General features: G+C 34.4%; 1 protein-coding gene and 1 long non-coding RNA gene across 2 annotated transcripts; one reads left to right on the top strand and one right to left on the bottom strand.

The window, feature by feature from the left end:
* Nucleotides 1-7,782: 7,782 nt before the first annotated feature.
* LOC147570137 (uncharacterized) lies at nt 7,783-8,813 on the bottom strand. The gene is made up of 2 exons (XR_015238998.1): nt 8,479-8,813; nt 7,783-8,140 (listed from the first exon to the last, which is right to left on the bottom strand). It is a non-coding gene; the product is annotated as an uncharacterized LOC147570137 (long non-coding RNA).
* A 14,116-nt stretch (nt 8,814-22,929) lies between these two features.
* LOC147570136 (NAD(P)H-quinone oxidoreductase subunit, putative (DUF581)) lies at nt 22,930-25,286 on the top strand. The gene is made up of 3 exons (XM_086656703.1): nt 22,930-23,907; nt 23,993-24,770; nt 24,974-25,286. Exons 2-3 carry the CDS (start codon nt 23,998-24,000, stop codon nt 25,047-25,049), a joined length of 849 nt encoding a protein of 282 aa, XP_086512829.1. The 5' UTR covers nt 22,930-23,907; nt 23,993-23,997; the 3' UTR covers nt 25,050-25,286.

Genomic DNA, 25,286 nt, shown 5'->3' with positions numbered 1-25,286 from the left:
TATTTTGACAAAGGCTTCGGTGAAAAATATGTTGTCTTTAACAAGTTTGGGTATTGCCTCCCATTCTGGTTTAGTGCTTCGCACTCCTTTGATCTAACCTGTTATTCTAACATGTGTGTCGGCCTTTTGGCTATGGTCGATTGTGGTCTTTGTTTTTATCAGTTAAACAATGGTAACAATGCCAATATAAAAGATTTTGTTGGATGAGTGGTTTAGAATTCCATGATATTCTTGGGTCATTGGATTTCTATTAGAAATAAACAAAATGAGAGAAAAGAGATGACAACTTTAATTAATCATCATCACTACTACTAATTCATCTTATCATTATAACTAGTTTATCACCTCAACAACATGTGAGAGAAAGAGAGAGGAGTAAATGTGTTAACAAGGGTATTCACACATGCATTCATAAACGTATGTTCCAGGATGCCTACAACAATAACCAACACCAAAGTGTTTATCATTGCATATTTGTTTGCAATTTTCTTCAGTTGGGCATCCGACCCACGCATCTTTACAAGTTTTACCAGCTACCAACACTTTCTCATTTTTAGCTGCACATCCACATTCATTATTATTATCATCAGTAAAACCCATAGATGAAAATAAGTAAATCTATTTCAACCAAAAAAAAAAAGTAAATCTAGGTTCCACTGGGACCCCACCAAGGCCCAAAGCCCCCACTTCATATCCGGGTCCCAGAATCTAACGTGTCACATTTTTTTTATCAGATTCGAACCCTGGTGTCTCCAGTAGTATCAGATGTTTTTTTACCACTCACCCAAAAGTGTAGCTTCATATGTAAGATTGTAAGTAAATAAGAAAACATTTGTAATAGTAATAAAAAATTGTGAGTAAAAATGAAACAGACCTGAGAAGAACAATATGAAGAAGAATAGGAATATGAGAACATTAGAGAAAGTAAGTTTCACCATCTTCACAACTCCTCAAAGAACCTAGCTACTAGGTATGTATGTCGATGTCGATGTCGATGTAGATGTAGATGTTCCCTCTCTAGTTTTGAGTGAATTTATAGTGTCTCAAGATTCTGAGTTGAAGATATGGTGCAATTAGAGCATCTCCAATGCAAAACTCAAAAAAATCTCCATTCATCATATGTGTTAAGTTCCAATTGAGATTCTCACTCCTACGTGGTGTTAATAAAGATCTTCAATTTTTTGTTGTCTCCAATGCAAAACTCTATACTTATCTTATTTACTTATGTGGCATTGTTATTTTCGTAAATAAATAATTAGTTATTTTAGAAAATATAGAAGACTTGATTTCCATTGGTTGAAAATCAAATATTGATGAGTTGAACAATTAGATATCTCTATTCCACTCTCGACACGTCATCTTAGAGATCCAAATAGAGTGTTGCATTGGAGATGATTTTTAAGAAAAAACTCTAAAAATCCTACATGACACTCGGAGTTTCTAAGATTGAGTGTTGCGTTAGAGATGCTCTTAAGAAGGAAAAGGATCTCACCGATTTCACAAGATCGGTGGGATCTCCTAATTAATGAAGTACTATGGCAAGAAAAGAAGAATATAAAGTTAATTATTCTTTCAATCATTCCAAGTAGTAATGAAGGAATGTAATATTTCTGTTTAGAAATAAAGACTAATTAACTTTGAATGTTATTTTCTTCCTTTATTCTTTCCATATTACTCTAATATTACTTCATTGCTAATAATCTTAATTAAATTTTAAGATTAGAGACATATTAATGAGAGTAGTCATAAACTTTGTAAAGAAGTTACTACACTTTGAATGTTATATTAATTCACCATTTTTGTTATAATACACTCACAACAAAGGTATTTTGTGCTAAAATCATACAAGATTTGAGTTCAGAAATGCCCCAAGTCAAGAGGGTTTAGGGGCTGGGCCAGGTGAATTTGGGCCCCTCTATAAAAGTTGGAGTCGAGTTTAAGGCCTAGTAACGCTCCGAATGGCTAAAGAAAGTTGTATAAGCTCTAAGGCCTAGTAACGCTCCGAATGGCTAAAGAAAGTTGTATAAGCTCTACTGCTATTGGTAAAGTACCAAAGACCCTTGACTAGGGTAAATCCGAGTTAACCACAAAATTCTATAGGCGTCCTCTCCGTTTGGTTTTTTCCATCTAAAAAGGAGAAAAGGAAACTTTTGATTTAGAGATAAAAGATTGAAGAGAATGAATGATTTCGTGAAAAGACAAAGGCAGAAAAAAAATGTATTACTTAAAAGTTGTGAGATTTACGGAGAGGAATTGGACGAAAACAATTTTGCCTATTCTTTTCTTTTTCATGGTTCGTATTGGTCAATCCGTCAAAACTAGGCCTCAACTTAGCAAATTTGAATCCTCTCTTGATCTATTTTCTCCCTAAAAGCATAGGTAGATGCACATGCATAAAACAGGTGTAGAACAAAAGTATTTCTCGTTATCTAGTTTTCTTCTTATTATTTCCATACATAAGGGAAAACCTTAATGGGAATCCCTCCTATTCTGAGATTTCCGGTCAGATAGAGTTCTGATAAGTTTGTCTTTTTCTGTGACTTTTACTAGGGTTTCTCTATATAATGATCATTAGAGAACCATAAAAGTGTGGAATTTTCTGAAGAGAAAATCAACCATCTCACACATCTTAGAGAGAGAAGGTTTTAGAGAAAAAACTCTCATTCTATCTACCTAGTCAAAAGTTTATCAGTTCTTCTTCTCAACCTTCAAGAACACCTAGCTGTCATTCAAGAAGTGAGATTAATTCAACTTGCTCGGGTGTCTCAAGTAGAGGAGCGACAATTGGAGCTCTCATCTTCGGGATAAAAGCATCGAAATCCAATTCGAGGGAAAACACATTCAGGTATTCTTCTTCCATTTTCTAGTTCATAGTTAGTATATGCATGTGATCCTGGTAACTAGCGTTAAATATATGATGTTTGTGATTCCGCTTACAACGTTAGTTAGGTGAACAGATAACACCATTTGGGTCGACACTTAAAGGAGATTTAAGGTCCATTAGTAGGACCGGCCATGCTTGACCGACCATACTAATAGGGCCGGTCAGATCTGCCCCTATTAGGGCTTAGTCTGACCAACCAGAGTAAGGGAGAAAGAGAAATAGAAAGAGGTTTCTATTTTTGAAGAAATCCTTATTCTGCTTCTATTTTGGCTTTTAGAAAACCTGTTTACGGTTGGACTTTAACTTAGGCATTCTATGTAAGGCCCTCATTAGAATTGAATAAGGTGTGGAGAATTCTCAAAGAGATTTATAACTGTACAACATCAAGTAGAGAAAGAAAGAGAGAATTAGTCCCAACTATCTATCTAGTATAAAGAAGAAGGTGTTCTTTGTCTAACCACCATTAGAGTTCTAGCTATTTTAAAGGTGGAAGATCAAGTTGATTGGTCGGGTGCCTCAAGTAAAGGAGCAACAATTGAAGCTTTTGGTCTTCTTATTCAACCGTATGAGTTCGTGGGATATCTATCGATTAAGGTAATCTTTAAACTAAGTTAGTTCATTATTTGCTTATGCATGAGACCTGGGAATACTAGTGTTAGATATTAGATGTCTGAGATTCCGCTTAGAACACTAGGAGACACCATAACCCAACACTATATATGTCGTCAACATTTTATAACAAGTTAGGACATTATTACATGTGTTGTCAACAATTTATAATAAAACACAATTATATATGTTTTCAACAGTTTATAACAACATATTTATATATGTTGTCAACATAGATGGATAAAAAAGGGATTATGAAAAAGTAATACTGTTTTGTTATCAACATAATGATATATGTTGTCAACAGTTTCAAAAATGAAGTTTTTTTTACATTAATTTTTCTGAGTGTTTTTTTCCTATTTCGACCTAAATTTAACTTTTTTACATGTTCTTGCTTTAATTTAAATAGGACGAGATCAGGAAAAAAAATTCATATACGTATCTTCTTTTGATGTCACGACGAAGTAGAAAGATGAGATCGTGACTTCGTAAAAACCAACTTGACTGCCAAAATTTATTAAAAAAGAAGTTTCGTATTTGGGTTGGAATTAGGATTTATATTAGTGTATAATGGTGGAGCGGAAAACCGGTTTTAACTAAAATAACAAAGAATTTATTAGGGTTTAAGCAAAGTTAGGGTGAGTTTGGTGCCTTTGTGCTGTGGGCAGTTGGTTTGTTTGCATTAGCGGTTGGTCATAAGAACCGGTCACAATTGGATATATGGAGGGTCATAGTCATAAGTGGGTTGGGTCATTTGAGATGTTAACTTTTGTGTTTAATGGTGGGGTTTTTGGGTTAATGGGCTAAATTAATTTGGGCAGGGGCACAAGAGCACCTCTTTAGGGCAAAGCCAGTGTGGGGCTCGGACTCCCAATTTTGGGAGCCCCGGGGCTTTGTCTCAATTCTAACGTGGGGGCTCCCAAATCCAAATGATGTGCGTGCGCGAAGTACGTGTGCGAAATTTTGATTTTAGATTTCGACTATAAATTATTAGATTTCGACTATAAATTAAAATTTGATATTGTCCGAGATAGATAATTTCAAAAAGATAAACACACAAAAGAAAAAAAAAAAGAGAAAAAAAAAAATTCAAAAGTAGCTCAAAACATTTAAGAAGATTAAAAAAAAAACAATTGAAAAAAAAATTAAAAATTAAAAAAAAAAAAAATTTAAGTGGGGTGGATCCCCATTTTAGGGGATCCACCCCATTTGTTACCGTTGGGAAACCCCAACGGTAACATTTTGGGGCTGGGAGCCCCCAGCCCGGGCTCCCAGCCCCACCGGGAGCCCAGCCCCGGGGCTCCCGGGTTGGGCAGCCAACGGGCTGGGCTGGGGCTCCCAAAATTCAAATTGGGAGCCCCAACCCTCCCACGTTGGCTTTGCCCTTACATAGTAAATGAGCTCACATTTGTGACCCCACGACTCCCTATGTGGGCTCGCCGGTGCTCTCTACCACGTTTCGTAGTTGGTCACACCCTTTTTTTAAGATTATGAATTCTACCCGAATTTATCAAAGAAGAACACAAAACGAAAACTATATTTTTCTTGAGCATATTTTCCCATCTCCAATCCAGTTTCCTTCGATGCACGAGAATAAAACAATGATGTGGTAAATCCTTTGGTAGCGACGGAAGAATATAATTTGCACCGAGATTGTTTCGAAACCACTTTCAGGAAATAACCTCTATATCACTACACAACAAATCAACAATCTATATTATGGCTGGGAAATTTTATAGGTAGTGCCCAAACTTGTCATAAGCAACTCTAGTAAAGACAATCTATTTGATAAAATATTTTGGTTAGAGGCAATGCCTAGGCTGCAAAATGCAATGGCCGCGGCTTTGGGGAATAAAGAAAATTCTCCGGGGAATAAATTCTCGAGGGATCCCAGATTTTTTTGAAAATTCTCCGGGGAATAAATTTTTATGGGGAATACAAAATACATTTTTTTGAAAGTTCTTCTCCATCTCATCTGTTCTCTCTGCCACTTCATCTTCTCGACACGTCATCATCTTCTCCGGCGAAAGTCGCCAGCCGGCCAATTTTCCGACATTAAAAAAAAAAACTGTTTTTTTAGTTTTCTCTCTCCTCTCTCTCTCTAAATTTTTTTTTTCTTTTCTCTCTCTCTAAATTTTTTTTTCTTTTCTCTCTCTCTCTCTCTAGAACAGATCTAGAGAGAGAGAGAAGGTATGTTCTCACTCAGTTTGCTTCTTGCCCACATCCAATAACTAGTTTGCTCCATATTCTATATAATTGGGATATACCTAGCTAGCTAGATATTAACGACTTGTAGTTAGGTTAAGTTTATGAAGATGAACTAGTTGGGTAGTTTGGTGGAGGAAGAAGAAGAAGAAGAGCATATGATGATCTAAATATATCCAAGATGGGGAGACATGAAAGCTACATGTAAGCTACATGAATCAAGATAAAGAGAGATAGAGAGAAGAAGGAAAAGTTACTTGCTAACTGTGATTGTTGTTTGGATTGGAAGGCAGGGGCGGAGCTATGTGTAGACTAACCCAGGCTATAGCCTGGGTTAAGTCTTGTTAGCTCCGCACCAAGATAATAACATCAATAGCAGGTAGCCCGGCTGGATGAAGTCCTGCCTAGCACACATGCGGCCAGGGTTCGAAACCACCCTCCAGCATAATTTTTCTTACCTTTTTCATTTGTTATAAAGAATAATTCTAGTTTGGTCCCCAACTTATAACGAAGTACTGATTTCATCCTCAACACTTAATCAACTGATTTTTGACACTCAGTTATGTCTAGACTTTCTTTTCGACCCCACTATTTCTGGTCCTTCTTCTCTTCTTTTTACCTTTATTTTTTATTTCCTCTTTTTGCATTTTTTTTTCTATTATCACTTCAACCTCCACCATAAGCCTCTCCCCTACTAAATGAAATTATCGTGGTATGTCTACCATATTTCATTTCAACTACTTGATAAGACAAAATAGTTGACGTTCTTGATTTTGGTGGTGTTGTCACAAATTTAACTTCAAATTTTTTTTCGCTTCTCAAACTTTGAGTATGTCGAACGATAGAAAGTAAAAAGATTTATTGTAAAATAATAAAATAAGTACTTGTGTTGCACAAAAAATGTCATCATTTTTCACAAGGAGTAATGCCTTAAAATTTCGTACACAACTTTATTTAGGCCAGCCCTGTCTAAGACGAAATCCTGGCTCCGCCCCTGTTGGAAGGTGAAGTGTGTGGTTGCTAATTTGGCTTCTTTAATAGAGGCCTATTCATTCCTCATCAATTAGGTTTTAGGTTTTCTTTTTATTGCTTGTTTCTGCCAGGCTCCACAACTGCTCAACTTAATTTCTTGCCAGTTTTCATGGGGGCACAAGTAGAATTTTTCAACATTAATGACAGCATCCATATCTAGAACAGAACGATCTGTTCGTGGTCTGTTCTCACGAACAGACCATTGAAGGTCTCTCTCTCTAGATCTGTTCTAGAGAGAGAGAGAATTTTTTTTTTCCTTTTATGTTTGAAGGTTGCCGGCCGGCAACTTTCGCCGGAGAAGATGATGAGGTGTCGAGAAGATGAAGTGGTAGAGAGAGGAGATGAGGTGGAGAAGCCTTTTTTATAGCATCTTCTAAAATTAGAAGCCCCTTAGCAATAAAAAGAAACATAAAAAGTCAATCTTATTTGACTAGTTTTAAGAAAAGTCTTTATTCTCCGGAGAATTTTCTTTATTCCCCAAAGCCGCGGCCAATGCAATCTATTTGGATAGAGAGAAGAGAAGTGGAGAAGGAAAAAAAGTAGAACAAAATTAATTAAGGTCACAGGCCGACGACTTTTTGCCGGAGCGAGAGAAAAGAAGTGGGTCATAATTACCCTCAAGTTTGGGCATTGCCTCTAATTGTACATGGTCAATTTATTTTGACCAAGTCTTCGGTGAAAAATACATTGCTTTTAACAAATTTGAGTATTGCCTATAAAATTTCTTATTCTGGTTTAGTGATTCGTACTCCTTTGATCTAACCTGTTATTCTAACATGTTTTTTGGTCTTTTGGCTATGGTCAATTGTGGTCTTCGTTTCTATCAGATTAATATCGGATATGGGTGGTTTACAATTAATTTTTTGCCGAGGGACTAAGTTACTCCAAGTCCACAGTAGTTTCTCCAATGGTTGTCTTTGTGTTACACCCCCTTTACAATGCCAATATAAAAGAGTGGACGTTGCTAAAAGTACCCTGCCAAGATATAATTAGGGCCGGGTTTAGAATTCCATCATATTCTTGGGTCATTTGATTTCAATCAGAAATATAAATGAGAGTAAATAGATGATAACTTTCATTAATCAATATTACTACTAACTAGTTCACCTTATCATTATAACTAGTTTCTCACCTAAACAACATATGAGAGAGAGAGAGAGAGAGAGAGAGAGAGAGAGAGAGAGAGAGAGAGAAAGGAGTAAATGATGGGTTAACAAGGGTATTCACACATGCACTCATAAACGTATGTTCCAGGATGCCTATAACAGTAACCAGTACCGAAGTGTTTATCATTGCATTTTTGTTTGCAATCGTCTTCATTTGGGCATCCTACCCACGCGTCTTTACAAGTTTTACGAGCTTCCACCACTTCAATTATCTTCAACAACCTGCTGTTCTTCTCATTTTCAACTGCACATAATTCCCATTAATTAAGATCATCTGTAAAACCAATAGATGAACACAAGTAAATCAAGGTCCCACTGGGACCAGTCAGGCCCAAAGCCCACTCCATATTCTGGGTCAAATTTAGGTCTCCCAGAATCCAAGGCGCAGCAGTTTTTGTATTAGATTCGAACGCTGGTCTCTCCAGTAGTTCAGATGCTACGTGTTACCACTCACTCACCCAAAAGCGAGCTTCATAAGTAAAATAAGAAAATATTTTAATATGGAAGTACAGTATTATATACTATTTGTAAGATAGATGAAGAATCATTAATTAATTAATTGTGAGTTAAAATGAAACAAACCTGAGAAGAACAATATGAAGAAGAAGAAGAAGAGGAATATGAGCACATTAGAGAAAGTAAGTTTCACCATCTTCAAATAACCTACTAGCTACTAGGTATGCTCTCTCTAGTTTTTAGTGATTTGTGAATTTTATAGTGTAATTTGAGACTCTGAGTGGAAGATATGGTGCAATTAAGAAGGAGAGAAGGATCCCACCTGTCTCACAAGATTGGTGGGATCTCTCTCCCTAAAATAGTACCTTAACATTAGTGGAGAGAAGTGGATTGAAATGTTGACATATCATAGGGAGAGAGAGAGAGAAAGAGGGTTAGGGTTGGGATTTGTTCAAGTGATAGTATTAATGAGACTAGCCACAAACTTGTAAAGAAGTTACTACACTCTGACTGCCATTATTAACAACTGATGACAATTCAAGAAATCCATCCTTAATTATTAGTGACACTTTTTATCTTTCTAAAGCAAGTCAATATCATCACTGCAACCAAGACTTAACTTAAAATGTGTCTTCTGCTTCAAATTCAGGACTTCTTTTTAGGATCTCTAGTCAAAACCTAGTCGGAAATTTGGACCTTTACTTCCTCATCGATCCCAAGCCCATTAAAGGCCCAAATTACCCTAATTCTACATTTTATATGATGGGCCGAGTATCTTACCCTAGTCCAGATCAGGCTGATGTTAGTTATGAGGGCACCACCATTTTTATTGTGGGATGGGCATCCCATCGGTTTTTACAAGCCCAACAAAAGGGAGAAAGATTCATCTATATTTTCTCCATCTTCGACTTTTCTCTTTATTTTGTTAGGAATTGGGTTTAGAAATGAAATCCTAAGTCAAGTTTAGGCCCAATAAGCGCTACTGCTATTGGTAAAGAGCCGACGACCCTTGGTGAATCCGAGTTGACCACAGAATTCTATAGGCATCCTCTGTGTTTGGTTTTTTCCATCTAAGGAGAAAAGGAAACTTTTGACTTAGAGATAAACGTTTGGAGAGAATGAACGATTTCATGGAAAGACAAAGCCAGAGAGAAAGTAGTACCCAAACGTTATGAGATTAAAGAAGAAAAACCGGACGAATACAATTCTACCTATATTTTTTGCTTGATTCGGATTGGTCAATCCGATAAAACTAGGTCTCGATTAGGCAAATTTGAATCCTCTCTTGATCTATTTTCTCCCTAAAAACACAGCTAGATGCACATGCATAATAGAAGACAAGTATTTCCCTTTATCTAGTTTTCTTCTTCTTATTTCCATTCAATTTCTTAAAATACATAATTTGGAATAATTGAATTCTTGATAAGAATACTCTTCTTAACTCAAGTATTTGATCCCAGCAACCCTTAAATAACTAGGGTATGTAAACAATTATTTTTTGCTTGTCTATATTCTATATAAACATGATATCAATTGATGCTTGTGTCCTAACTACCACCATATAATCTCATATAAAGATATACTTTTGAAGTGGAAAATATTGCTAGAGGTAGGGCATAGTCCCTCCAAAAATGTTATAATATGTACTTGAACATAATGACTTAAAGATTACCCACTTATTTTTAGGGGCATCTTTGTATTATTTATGGTCCCATTATGTCCCCAATATTGGTTTCTATCTCTATCTGCTTTTCTCACAAATTTCTTTTTATTCTCTTAAGTGATTGATTGCTAGGACCTCTTGTTTATCTTATTTGTTGTAGACAATTCTGTGAAAAATTCAATGGAATTGATTGAGTGAATTTCGGCATGAGAATTGATTGGCTTGAGGTTAACAACGATTAGGTTGCAAATCAGAAAAACTCAACTCTACTTTATATATCACTACAAAATAGATACCTTTGTATTGCTACTACCTAAAGAGGTCATAGCTATTGATCTTTCGCTCCGAGTTATAGACTGTAGATATTATTTGAACATTTGTTGCAACATTTTTGCTACGGCCTCCATTGTAGATATGATCTTTTTCTACGGATTAAGGCACCTAATAAAGCTACATTTTACCTACGAAACTAAGAGGCATATTAAATAAGTCGTAGCTAATAGTATTTGTGGCAGGATTATCGTCACTCGTCAATGTCGTAGCTAATATTCAATTTCCGCTTTCTTTCATTTGTTACGGGTTGGGTACGTAACAAAAAGTCATATGTTTTGCAGGGATATGTCTTATATACAGTCACTATGGACTACAGATAAAGCAACACTTTATTAATAATGAGAGTGCCCAACAATGAAGCTAATTGAACTACTTAATTCTAATGCAAACCTTAAAAGGCAATGATTAAACAGTGTGTACTTGTTTTTCTTTTCCTAAATAGAACTAAAGAACTCCCAAATTGACCGAATCTCTTTATTTTATCTTTCATTACAATGTACAAATATGTTGTATCAAATGCAAAATAACTCGTGAACATAGATCTACACATTTAGTTAATCAATCATATACAGTCTGATAATTTGCTAATATTTTAATGACAAACGCGAAAAACTCGCAATATGGCATTCAAGAATTTAGATTCCAACTTCTAGTATGTAAAATTGGTCACTTGAGAATTGAGATGCTTGTTTCTAATTCAGTATCAATTAAAAAATAAAATAAAAGAGCCACCTAACAATCAAAACACAAAAGAACTAGTATAATAGCAACAGATGGAGTCTCATGACCATCATGGGGTCTCATTGCATCACTAGTAGATCTATTATTTTAGGTCAGAATTTATCCTTACTCTTCAGTAAACAAGGATTTATCACAACATTTAGAATTGAGAATTGAAAATAATTGTTTTTGGTCTCAGGCAGAAAGAGTAAGAATCAATTAGACTGATTGAAGTAAAGAATTGGAAGTGCTGGTCAATTTCATCATTCCCCCACCTATAAGAATAGAATAGGTGAGATGATTCAAAAAAGGATATGATGCTAGAGTTCAAAATTATCTCTTAAATCCTTATACATGGGCCTATAAAAATCATATTGTCCATAGAAAATGATTCTTACCAGCCAATCAGAGAGTATTTGGCCTAAAGAAAAGGACACGCTGATACAAAATGTGAAGGTGGGGCCAAACTCAGTTTCAGTAGGGAAGTTGACCCAGAGGGCCCCTATTCTTCTTCAAATGGAAGTTGAACACAATCACACATGGAAGAAAGGCCCAACAAGTATTGTTTATGGCCAGTGTTTTAGGAAATAAACAAAGTTTTCAAGGCAATAAGATTTGGGTGGAAGTAAATTCTTTTTTGTTTCCTCCAAACACCACTCTTTCAATATTCTTTCTTCTTCTCCTCTACTTCAACTAGAGCTCTCGCGACCTCCACCGGATTCCGGCGACCTCCACCATTAACGGCAGCGATCTTAATTCCGGTCGACTCTCTCCCTTTCTCACTTCATCCCTTTCTTCCTTTCTCTCTCCTCTCTCTTTCTCTCTTATGCCTCTCTCTCTCTTTTGTTCCTCTCTCTCTCTCTATTTTCGTTTAATCTTCAATGTCTTTTCTTTTGTTTAATCTTGAACTTTGCATCCCAAATCCCAAAATGTTCTTCGAGAGAAAGAAAAAAAACAGTAAAAACATCTGAAAGCAAATGATTTAGTCTCATTTTGATGTTTGTTTTACAACTTATGAAGGTAATAACAAAGGTGATCCATAAACTTTTTATCAAAACAAAAAAATAGTACTATGAAACCCTAATCCTGAAATCATAATAGCATACAATGTTACTACTATGAAATCCTAATCCTGAAATCATAATAGCATACCACTGAACTTGAAAAGTTAACAAAAAAGCACCCAAATTTCATCTAGAATTCTAGATAGATCATAGCAAATAATGAATTAAGCTATCTCATAAAAAAAAAATTAAACTTAGAAATTAGAAACACCCAAATATCTGAAACCCTAACCCTAATTTCTTGGCTCATTACCTAGACAGGAAACGTATAGTATATGCTTTACGAATTCCATAAAGACATTTTGGTGAAAGTATCCTTACATTTGAGATAGATGGACTCCCCCAACGAAATATGAGATGATTGGAGAGTTTTTGCGACGAGAGAACGAAAATAGAGAGAGAGTAATGGGGGAAACTTTTGGATTGCGGTTTTTTGGTGCGTTTGGAATGCGGTTTTTTGGTTTTGCACCGTCTTCCCCGGAAATTTTTCTGCTTTCCCCAAAGCGGTGGCCTTGTTTGATAGAAAGTGTATCCTTAATTCAATTTCTCCATAAATCCATTTTTGTGAAGTCTATCCATAGGGGTTAGATTTTGTGAAAACTAAAAAAAAGTAGTGTTTTTAATATAAATATATTTAGCTACTTGCAAAGTATACGTACTTTATTTCTATATTTTCGTAAAAAAAAATCTAATGTTTATCTTCATATTTTTCGTCACTTTTATACCTATAAAAAATTATAAAGTTGATTTCGAAATTCTTTTGTGCGTGTTTTCTCAAAGGATGGTATTTTTATTTTACTTTGCTAGAGTCGCGTTTATAATCATTTACGTGGAAATTAGACAATTAGTACAACCAAACAACAAAATTATACAATTTCGCGAAATAATAATCGAAAATCAAACAAAGTACCACGAAATATGTTCCTTGAAAAATTTCTATACAAATTCTTTTATTTCCATGAAATTTCTTCTCTCGTATGAAACACAGTAAGGAAAAAAATGAGAGAAGTTTCAAAGACGCCTTCGTAAGTGTTAAAAGCACTTCTCTCTCACACAAACTCTCTCTCAAAATTGACTTGATGGAAACGCCCCTAACACTTATAGAAGGCGCAGGGACGGAACTAGGCTTTAACAAAAAGGGCCATGGCCCCTCCCCACTTTTGAGAGTAGTTTAATGTTAAAGTGCACATGTATGTTGAAATTTCTCCATAATAGGACCTTATTTTTTAAGATTACATGATAAGTCCCTAAGATCAATCTAGCATTCAAGAACGTACCCAAACATACTCGAGGAAATTGGATACCACAATGAACTGTTATCGGGTGCTAAACTTGTGCATAAAAATCTTATAAAATCTCAACTACTCGTCAATTGTTGCTATCAAATACGAGTTTCGACCACTTATATTCGGTAAGTTATTTTTTCGTAAACACGATTATATACTACAGGTCGTATATCATTGCATATTGCTTTAATTTTGTAATAATTTGATTAATGATCTAAAGAACGAATATTTTAAACCATCACTTTGACACTTTGGATGAAAATTTCTATTTTTCGCATATATCATCATCCTCAGAGTTCAGGATCACATTCGGTGCCCAACGATAGAAAAAGATGATTAATGGTGCAATTATCATCTAAAAACATTATCTTACGTTCTTAGTGAAAACAACCAATGTGAAACAAATAAAATATCGCCTTAACTAGCGGGAAAAAAAATCAAGTTCTCCTTGTATGTCGGCCCTCCTTAAGTTCATATTCTGGTTCCGTCCCTGAGAAGGCGCTTTTGGAAACTTGAAGAAGAAAAATATGGTTGTGCTTTGGAAACTTGAAGAAGAAAAATATGGTTGTACTTAAAAGCTGGCATACTACTATGCTCATAACTTTTCATCAACTAAATTTTCAAATTAAAAATAATTAAAACTCAACAACATGATTATAAACAACAATACTTTGAAATAAGAGTTTTATTTATAATAAAACTTCAAAGGATAAAGATTTCCAGAAAAAAATTATTAATCAATTAGATCGATAAATTAAAAGAGCCCCTCAGAATCAAGTTAACTGAGGTTTAAAGATTTAAGAGGTTGAGATAATATCCATTTTAGGTGCCTAAGAAGTAGGTTATCCGTTATCTGCCCTTACGTTAAACTTTTGAACTAAAATGAGGTGTATGTTGAAGACAGATCATAATGATCATTTGATTGAGAGTAACAGAGGAGTGAAGCTTTGTATTTTTTGAAGTTAAGCATGTTTAAAAAAAAAAATTGGTAAAATTTGTGGATTGAGATTTGATCCAAACATTACCCAAATGAATTTTCTATGGATAAAGCTTACTACAACTCAACATAAGGAGGTTAAAGAGAAATGGGTACAAGTTGATTGTGGATAAAAAGTAAAAGAGGGATTCAATCATTTCTTGCCTTTTGTCAATTCGGAAGTAGGGTATCGAGGAATTATTTAATGTGAGAAGTAATATTTAAGGGTGTGTTTGATATCTCCTATTTTCATGAAAATAAAAGAATTTTCATGGAATTACGTATTTCCACAATTTGATACGAAGTAGAATTTCATGGCTTTAATTACCTAGGGAATCTATTTCCATGAAATATGTCACTTTTAATTCCTTGGTCCACCCTAGGAATTAGTTTCCGTGAAAAGTCAAAAATCAAAATAAAAATATTTTAATATTTTCAAATACTTAAAACTTAATATTTATCTCCATATATGTTCTAAATGACATTTTACCCATAAAATTTAGCAAAATAAACTTTTACTTATACATTGAGCAAATGACATTTTTGCCCTTCTTACCAAATGACATGTTTACAAAGTTGTTAATGACATTTTGACTTTATATAGCTAAAATTACATCTTTACCTTTTTATAATATCAAATTGACATCTTACTCTTCTGTTGTCAAAATGACATTTTTACCCTCGTATAAACCAAAGTGAGATAAGGGTACAAATGTAATTTAGACAACATAAGGACGAAAATGTAATTTTGGTAACATAAAAGAAAAAAAAATTCATTTTGACTACATAAGGAATAAATAAAAACTCTTCATTGAATATTATATTCGGAGAAGTTAGTTGTTAACCAAATAACAGAGTTCGTAATTCCACGGAATAATAAATGACTATCAAACGAAAGAACTCTTATTTCCATGGAATAAATTTTGTGGAAGACTTTCCATGGAACTCTTTTATTTTCATGGAATTAGTTCCCTGATATCAAACACAACCTAAATTTTATTTGAAGGTTAGAAATGGTTGGATACATAGAGATAAAATAAGGGTTATTTCCCAAATGACCCCCAACTTTGTGACCAGCTTCCTGCCTAGCTCCTACTTTAGCAAAAATATCCATATGGCCCCCTTTTTTAATTACCGTTAACTTTCCGTTACTCTCTTTCTTCCATCTCATCTCCTCTCTCTGCCAAGTCTCCTATCACATCATCATCTTCTCCGGCAGGGGTCGCCAGTCGGAAATTTTGCCGACCAACGACCCCCTGCCGGAGAAGATGATGATGTGGCGTGATAGGTGACTTGGCAGAGAGAGGAGATGAGATGGAAGAGAGAGAGTAACGAAAAGTTAACGGTAACTGAAAAGGGGATCATATGGGTATTTTTACCAGAGTAGAGGGATAAGCAGGAAGCTGGTCACAAAGTTGGGGGTCATATTTCACAAATAATAAAAATGAAATTCCTTAGCCAAACCAAGATAATCTATCTGGCTTGATATAGATGACCAAGATAATCTATCTGGCTTGATATAAATGTCACGTTCAATTCGTATACCATACATGATACGTAAAACATAAGGATTAAAAATGATCCGTAATTCATAAACATTTTTTATCAATATACTTAAGTGTGAGGAAAGTCTCATATGGGAGAAAGGATATCTATCAATCAGACGTATAATATCTAGATTCTTTTTATTCAGTGTCAATTGATTTTGAGTTGGATGACCACAAACTTAATATACTGTTAAGTAAGTTCATTTATACAAAGAAACTATATATTTTCATGCAAGAGATTTTGAAAGGCTTCCATTGAATTAATTTTCAGAGACGAGTGGTTGGGTTATTTTTGGAAGAATGATAGTATTACTTGGTGGAGTAGCAGGTCTTACCAAAACCCTAATCAAAATTTCATTATCAATTAGCTATCAAAGCCTCAAAGGTAAAATGACAAAAAGATGATTAGTAATGGTCAAATGGTGGGGCACCTCTCAAAATCATTATACATAAGTTTTGTGATTGGTGCTCATTATCAAGTTCTTTCATTCTCTTACAAACCCTCATTTGGGATGAATCAAACATTTCATTTAAGAAAAGTTTATTAAACTATCCTCCTTCCACAAGCTCTTCTCATCTTGAATTATAAACTTAAGCAATTTGGAATTATATCATCATTACATATTTGTATATTTAAATATATATATATATATATTTAATATAAAGCTACTTGACCAATTATTCCATGTTAGGGTTATTGTTTCAACGACTATAATTAGTATTAATTAATGATAAATAGTAAGAAGAGTTAATTAATCTCCTTTTCTTTGCTAATCATCTTAATGTTGTCATCACTCTTAATCAAACCCTAGTTTATTTTAACTAAAGTTCCTTCCTACTTCACTATTTGTAGTACATAATGCATGGAGTCTGATCATCCCCTACAAGTGGGATGATATTAAAGTCCAAATGTCCAATTAATTGAGCTATAAATTGGAACTCTTTTTGGTTGGTGATTTCCATAAATATTATAACTGCTTCATAACCATCCTCATAACACAACCTCTTCTCAAGGAGAAAAAAAAGTACTAGTAAAACAGTAAAAATAGTGAAAATCTTGATTTCCAGCTTGATAAAAAAATCTTTCTGAACTTACAAATATGTAAATTATGTGAGGACATGAATGGAATTTAGTAACCATTAAGATTATAATGTATCAATAAAAATATGCTTATCTTAATACCGAGTAAAAACATTATTAAAGTCAAAAAGAATATTAATATTTTCAAGAAATGTCATTATACGTCAAGCAAAATGATACAAACTATATTTCTCAACTGTTTTTACCCGTTTGTCCGTTTCTCATATTTAATATAATATGACATATATCAACTGTGTTTTTCCTATGCAAACGGTCTTAGATTGTTACGATTGTATTTTATCGTTATTCAACCATGTAGTATATGAATGGTCATATTGTGTTCAAAACATGCTTAAATTATTCATATTGGACAGATTTTAATGCCACTATATTCTTTGAAGCCTTGATTACACTTCAATTTAAATTAGTAAAGGGATAGAAGAAAGCCCATATAGTATTCATTTTATAAGGCAACAACTGATAGTCCAGTTAGTTAGTGCCTTTACTCCGCAATTCAGGGGTTTCAGGTTCGATTCCGTGGAAGAAGAAGGCCCATAAAATATTAAGTAATTATCGAGATACGAGCATCTTCAATGCAAGACTCAATCTTAAAATCTTAAGTGTCACCTAGGACTTTAGAGATTTTTTTGAGAAAAAACCTCTCCAATACAAAACTCAATTGAGATCTTAAGATGATGTGGAAGCATTAAGTTTTAAGATGTCTCAACTAGAAACTCTATTTTTGAGATCTCTTTTGAGAGTCTTAAATGTCCCAGTCATCAAATTTAATTTTTGGACCAATAGAAAACCTTTCTTTCTCAACCACTTTTTTCTATTAAATGTATGTGTGACATGTGTATCTATTAGAGTTTTTTGGAGTGTTGCATTGGAGACGGACTTGAATTAGACAGACTCAAGTTAGCCAAATAGGAAAGAGAATCTCAATTGAGATTCAACACATAAGCCAAATAGAATTTTTTTTTAAGTTTTGCACGGGAGATGCTCTAACTTGTAATAAATTTGTTATTGGTTGTCGCTATTAACTTTAAAGACCCATTATTTATAAGATCGAAACCACAGTATATGCCCGAGGCATAAAATTGTGACTTGATACCAATTGGCGGTTGTTATCGAGATCCTTTCATCTTGATTACATTAATTTCTATAAAATAATTGGTAAATAAAATTATATTGGATAAAACAAATAGAGAAAGTATTGCTTAACCGAGAAAGATTAAGCTAATAGTTAATAAAGATTTAGATGATGCAATACCATTATAAGTGGTGGTGGCGCACTAAACTAAACTACACGGCTATCTATATTTTAATCTTTGTATTATAATGCTAAATATTTCTTGGATTTTTTTAATCTATCCTTCACTTTCCAGCTGCAAATCAAACTTGATTAAAATTTAATTGAGGATTAGTTGAATGATTATGTATTTAAGAGCATCTCCAATGGGACACTCAATCTCTAACACTTAGAGTGCCACATAGACTTTTTGGAGTTTTTGTTAAAAAATCATCTCCAATGGAACACTTTATTAGACACTCTAATATGAGGTGGACACATTTATTATAGTGTCTAGACTCTAGAGAGAGAAACTCTAAAATGAGAGTGTCTACTTGAGACTCTCTAAGTGTTAGAGCATCTCCAATGGGACACTCAATCTCTAACACTTAGAGTGCCACATTTGATTTTTGAGAGTTTTTGTTAAAAAACCATCTCCAATGGAACACTTTGTTAGACACTCTAATATGAGGTGGACACATTTATTATAGAGTGTCTAGAGAGAGAAACTCTAAAATGAGAGTGTCTACTTGAGACTCTCTGAGTGTTACTTTAATATTCCAACCAATAGAAAACTTTGCTTTTCAACTACTTTTTATCTATTGAATTGAAGATGGACATGTGTATTAAGTATAGAAACTTTAGAGATCTCCATTGGAGATCAACAAAAATTAGAGTGTCTCTATATTAATATTTAGGAAAGAGAATCTCTATTGACACTTGACAATTAGGATTTATAGAGTGTTTGTTAGAGTGTCCCATTGGAGATGCTCTTACTTTTAAATTTCAACCAATAGAAAATCTTGCTTTTCAACTACTTTTTATCAATTGAATTGAAGAAGGACATGTGTATTAAGTATAGACACTTTAGAGATCTCCATTGGAGACCAACAAAAATTAGAGTGTCTCTATATTGACATTTTGGAAAGAGAATCTCTATTGGCCCTTGACAACTAGGACTTTTAGAGTGTTTGTTAGAGTGTCCCATTGAAGATGCTCTAAAACTGTGATTAGTTTATATCACTCCTGAGTGAAATTTGAAATGGTTAGTTTGACTTAATTTGAAAATCTAGAATGGAATTGTTGATTAGCTTTTGGTTATTTCAAGGTAAAAATCCAGTATAATACTATTGTCCTAATGAATCCAATGTAATATGTGGCAAGATTCAATCTAACAGTTGGGTTTTGTCTATCTCGATGTCTCTTTTACGTGGGGTACGGTCTCTATTCAATATAACTTCAAGAACGCGGGTCTTATACTTGAAAATGATATATCATATTCATTAGTTAAAGTCCATTGCGAAATTTGTTTGAGTAAAATGTATCCGAACTTCTAACCTACAAAGGTTAGCATGACTTTTGGGGAAAATTAAGTACATTACAAACAAGAATCAAACCCTACTCTCTTCAATACGAAGTAAGACACATCATGCTATACATTTCTTTGAATGGCCACAAATTTACCATCCTACCAAAGAACAATTCAAACTGGCATATCTAAACCCTTCATTATCTAACCCTAAAATATGTTTCAAATTAGGTATAGTATCCCATATTGAAAGTAGGTGAGTTAAAAGCAAAAAAATTAGTAACACAATGCCATAAATTTTGTGTTCATCGGATTCTCTTACACTTTTACTCATCCAGTAAACTGACAATGGTATAATGGAACTTAAATTTTTATTTATTTATATATTTATTTGGATTAATTGTTGTCTAGTAAATGGGGAGCAATTCTCTTCTTTTGAATACAACCCTTCCTTGTTCATTTCTTTTACATTCTTTTCAAATTTCTGTACATATATAGTAATATATATATATATATATTACTGTGAGTGGGACCCTTTAATAGATTGACTAGACCAGAGTGACCCACGTGTACAGTACCCAGTGGCTTTTTCCTTTAAAAAGAATCTTCATTTGTAGCCGTTGGATTCTGATTTGGGGACAGGTGCATTGGAATTAGTAGCAGTCTGGTGAGGTTATAGGATTGAGGAGAATTACCAAAGTTAAAGTGGATGATGTGTTGGGATTACAAAATGAACCCCAAAATTTCACAAAAACCTAATTAGCAACTATTGAAAAACTGTAGCCAAAAGCTTACCATACAAAGAAAGTTGTGGGTGTTGGACCTGCTTTGTGACTTTGGTGCAGCTAAAGATAAAGATTAAGATAAAGACTGGGTGTTCACTTTCTCTCTCTAGATCACAGCACGACACGTCATCTCGCCGGGTTTCGGTCGGATTTCGAGCCAGGAAGTGTATCACGGTTGTAAAGATTATAGACCCACATCCGTTTTATAGATAACATGATTATAGATCTGCATTCCTTTTCATTAGCATAGTATACATTTAATATATATATATTTTTTTTGTTAAGGAGTATACATTTAATATATAAGCAAGGCCAAGTTGTTACAAAACAAAAATGCACATATAAGCTAGGAGAAGTTAAGTTATTATGACGATTTCTAACCTACTTTTGAGAATCCGGGTAGTTGTGGATCTAAACGAGCCGTGACTGTAGACTACTTTCGATCTTCAAGAAATAATGTATCAATATTAAGTGTGAGTTTTTCATTACCTTATTCCTAGCTAGGTTATAGTATGGGCTAGTATTATATCTCAAAGAGCTTATACAAACGCCATTATCTTGTTGCTTTGTTGGGAAGCTGCCAATATTAAACACAGTGAGATCATCAACTCATCTTAATTGTATTATGAAGCTAAAAAGGGTATTGAAAGGAAAAATACAAAAGAGGAAAAGAAGAGAGGTACATCTACTGTGGGGTACATCACCACAGTGTTGGGCCCACAACAGGTTGCGTCAGTATCTTTATAAAACAGAGAGAGAGAGAGAGTGGAGGAGGTTGGTCCCACTAAAGACTAGATGTAGATAAATGAGCTTACAGGTTTAGTTGATGATGATGGGATGGACCTACTACATTTTTATCCATCACCTATTTCAACTTCCCCATCCTTTATTATAGACCTACCTACTAAATCAGTTAACCCATCACAAAATCAACCCATCACAAAATCAACCCATCACAAAATCAACCCATCACTTAACTTTTACATCACCACCTCCTACTTTAAGTTTTTTACGTGCAAAGAAAAAGAAAACCCTATTAATGAACTTTTTATTTTCTTTGTTTTTTTTGATAAAAAAAAGTAGCATTAAACTACCAAATATATAAAGTCTTTCCTTTAACAAAAAAAAATAAAATAAAAATATATAAAGTCTTTTATTTTTTTGTTTTTGTTGAGAGACCCTACTAAGAGCAACTCCAACGTGGGGCTCGGGCTCCCAATTTTGGGAGCCCCTGAATTTTGGGAGCCCCGGGGCTTTCCTCAATTCCAACGTTGGGCTCCCAACCGGGGCTCCCAAATCAATATATTATACGTGTGCGAAGTATGTGTGCGAAATTTTGATTTTAAATTTCGACTATAAATTATTAGATTTCGACTATGAATTAAAATGTGATATTATTCGAGAGAGATAATTTCAAAAAGATAAACACAAAAAAAAACACAAAAATAAAAATTAGAGAAAAATACTTAAAAAAGTAGTATTTAAAATAATAAGAATATTAAAAAAAAAATTAGTTTAAAAAAAAAATTAAAAAAATTAAAAAAAAAATAAAATAAGGTGGGGTGGATCCCCTTTTTAGGGGATCCACCCCAAAATAGCCGTTGGGAGACCCCCATCGGCTATATTTGGGGCTGGGAGCCCCCCAGGCCGGGCTCCCATTTGGGAGCCCGGGAGCATGGGGCTCCCAGCCCCACCGGGAGCCCAGCCCCGGGGCTCCCGGGTTGGAGGGCTGGGGCTGGGGCTCCCAAAATTTGAATTGGGAGCCCCAGCCCCACCCACGTTGGAGCTGCTCTAATGAACTTACAGGTATTAATGTGTATTATGGCACCCTAAAATTGCTCTCCCGGCGTCTTTATTGTCTCACAACATCTATGGACACTCTTTTCGAACCGACGTCCAAAACATTGCATCGGATCGGATTAAATCTGAGAATCTCGAACCCTCTAGGTCAGCAGAGAATAAGAACTCTTGTGTTGTAGAAATCTTGAGCCTAAAATAAATCAAAGACATCAATTCTTTTTACTGTAAAAAAATAAAGTGGAAGAAGAAACAAACAAAGGCATTAAATCTAAATCTAAGATCCATAAGAAAACTTGAATCTTCGAGTTCTAAAGTCTTGGGGCTTTCTTGCAAGATCTATGAAGAGGAAGGAAAAAAAAACAACGAAGAATCAAGGGGGTCCTTCGAGAGAGATTTTGAGTCGTCTACATACAGAGGCCCTAAAAGCAATTTTGGGATACACCTCTTCCCATCGAAGTTGCTACTCATACGATTATACAATGACCTTTAAAGTTATAAAGGGACATGAAAATCAATCTGTACCTTTACTTTATTTTTATCTTTAGTACAAATAAATGACGAATTCTGCTCTTACCGTGAACCAAACATATAACCTTCAATTTTTATAAGAGATACATATTCAACTGGCCGAACCGTTGTTACGAGTGACTTGAATAGTTCAAGGGTGCGGCTAAAGCCCCCAGCAAAAATCCTATAGGCCTTTCGATTTATACACAAACTGTGAGAGGTCTCGTGTATAATCCGGAGACCTACAGTATTTGTGCCCAGGGCTTTTACCCGCTCCCATTATATGAGGAGAGGTTATGCGGTTAAGATGGACTATACGGGGAAAATAAGAGCCTAATTGGGCAAACCTTGACTAGATAGGGAGAGATTTCTCTTCCTATTTGGTAGTAAAACAATACCACCCTCAAAACTGCCACTTTTGGGTATTACTGGTTTTTAGCAAACCACTGACTCGCATGCACACCACACGAGTCTTTAAATCCCACTCAAACCCCCCACCCTTTGAACATCTACCCTCCACCACCATCACCCATCTCTTTCTCTCTCTGAATTCACTTTGCAAATCCATCCCCATTTTGCAGAACTGAAACTGAAACAGAGGGGAGAAAAAAAAAAGCAAAAGTTCTTCTAATTGGATACTAAATAAACCACCAGACATAGAGAGAGAGAGAACCAATATGTTATAGAGCTCAGAGTTGTGTGTCAATTATTGTTTAGGGTTGTGGTGTCGTCTAAATCTTGGTGTTGAATCTGTTCTCACAAGTACTACTAGTTGAAAGAAAAAAAAGAAATAAAAATGCAAACTTTTTTTATGTTTTCTGTCTGATTTTGATCATGAAGTTTATTTGATGTGAAGGGTTTCTTGTGGGAAAAAAAAGAACTCATTTCCATTACTATTTTAGGGAAAGCTAGCTAGTAGCCTAGCACAGAGGATAAAAAAAGTTAGGGTTTTTTTTTGTGTTCTGCTTAATTTGGGGACCATGGAAGTTACAGAGGTCTAGTAGAGATTTCATGGTGTAAAAACAACTTTTTGATCTTAAGACCTTCTTTCCTCTTTTGTTTGTAATTGTTTTTTCTTAATAATGGTACTTGTACAACTATAATTTTGTCCATTTTTGTTTCAATAGATTGATTAAAAACCCTTTTCTTTCTTTTTTTCCTTCATCCATGGAGCTCTTCTTCAATTGATTCCTGTAAGTTTCATACTCTCTCTCTCTCTCTTGCTTCAATTAAGAAACTGAAATCATTTTGATTTTGGGGATTTTATTTTTGTTACAGAGAGGATGCTGAAGAGATCAAGAACAGTAACCAGTAACCAAGCTCTAATGGCTGATAATGGTTCTCTCTCATCACCTACAAGCAAAAATTTAAGACCCATTTCATCTTTTTTCAGTTCCCCAAAGTTCTTTACTGTTTTTTCTCCAAAGGGTTCTTCTGAAACTGAATCAATGATGAGTCCAACTTCAATCTTAGATAGTAAACCATTTTCTAGTTCTATTGATCAGGAAAATAAACATCATCCATGGGATAAAAAACTTGATTCAGGAGCTGTTGGTTTAGGTATAGTTGATGCTCTTAATGAAGAACTCAACCAAAAATCATCAAAATCAGATACAAAAATGGTTCTTTTTGGATCACAACTTAAAATCAACATCCCTCCTATTCTTCCTCCACCTTCTGTTGTTCAATCTCCAACAAAATCACCAAAATCACCAGCTGATTTTGGAATGAAAACAAGAAATACCCAATTATTATTAGAGTCTTCGAATTCTGGATTTGAAACACCAAGATCTCCATCTGTTTTTACTGGGTGTCTTTCTGCAAGTGAGATGGAACTATCTGAAGATTATACTTGTGTGATTTCTCATGGACCAAACCCTAAAACTACTCATATTTTTGGTGATTGTATTGTTGAAAATTGTTGTGGTGTTGTTGGATTTTCTGCTTTCAAAAAAGAAAATGTTAATTCTCCAAGTTATCCATCACAAAAATTCCTCAGCTTTTGTTTCAACTGTAACAAAAATCTTGGCCAAGGAAAAGACATTTTCATGTACAGGTTAGTATATAATTCCCCTCTCCTAATTCTAAAATTCTAGAGTTTGAAACAAAAATTAAAAATCTGGGTTGTTTAGTTTTGATGTAAATTAGTAATGGGTTGTTGTTAGTTTTCAATTTTGTTGTGTGATTAAGCTCAAATTTTGATTTGTAATAAGATTAGTGATGATGATGTTGTTTTTGTTCTTTCTCTACTTTTTACAGAGGTGAGAAAGCATTTTGCAGTCGTGAATGCCGTGCGCAAGAGATGCTGGTTGATGAAGGAATTGATAAACTCTGAATCTTAAAAATCAAATCTTTAAGACAATTAATCAGTTTCAGATAGATAATATGCAATTTTTTGATTTTTCTATGTACCCATTTTGAAGAATCAACTTAGATTGAGAGAGAGAGTTTTGGAGCAAGTTAGATCTGAAAATAATGTGTAATTCAACTTGGTTCTTTTAATCTTCTATCTTAGCATTTCCGTTTTGATTATGATGGTATGAATGAAAAGAAAAAAACAATTACTATAAAA

The sequence above is a fragment of the Eschscholzia californica genome, unplaced genomic scaffold, assembly GCF_041429995.1.
Source record: "Eschscholzia californica isolate CP2 unplaced genomic scaffold, dmEscCali1.0.p SCAF_1, whole genome shotgun sequence".
In the NCBI taxonomy this organism is placed as follows: Eukaryota; Viridiplantae; Streptophyta; class Magnoliopsida; order Ranunculales; family Papaveraceae; genus Eschscholzia; species Eschscholzia californica.
Note: the sequence above shows the minus strand (reverse complement) of the source record. Positions and strands in the feature narration are given on the sequence as shown.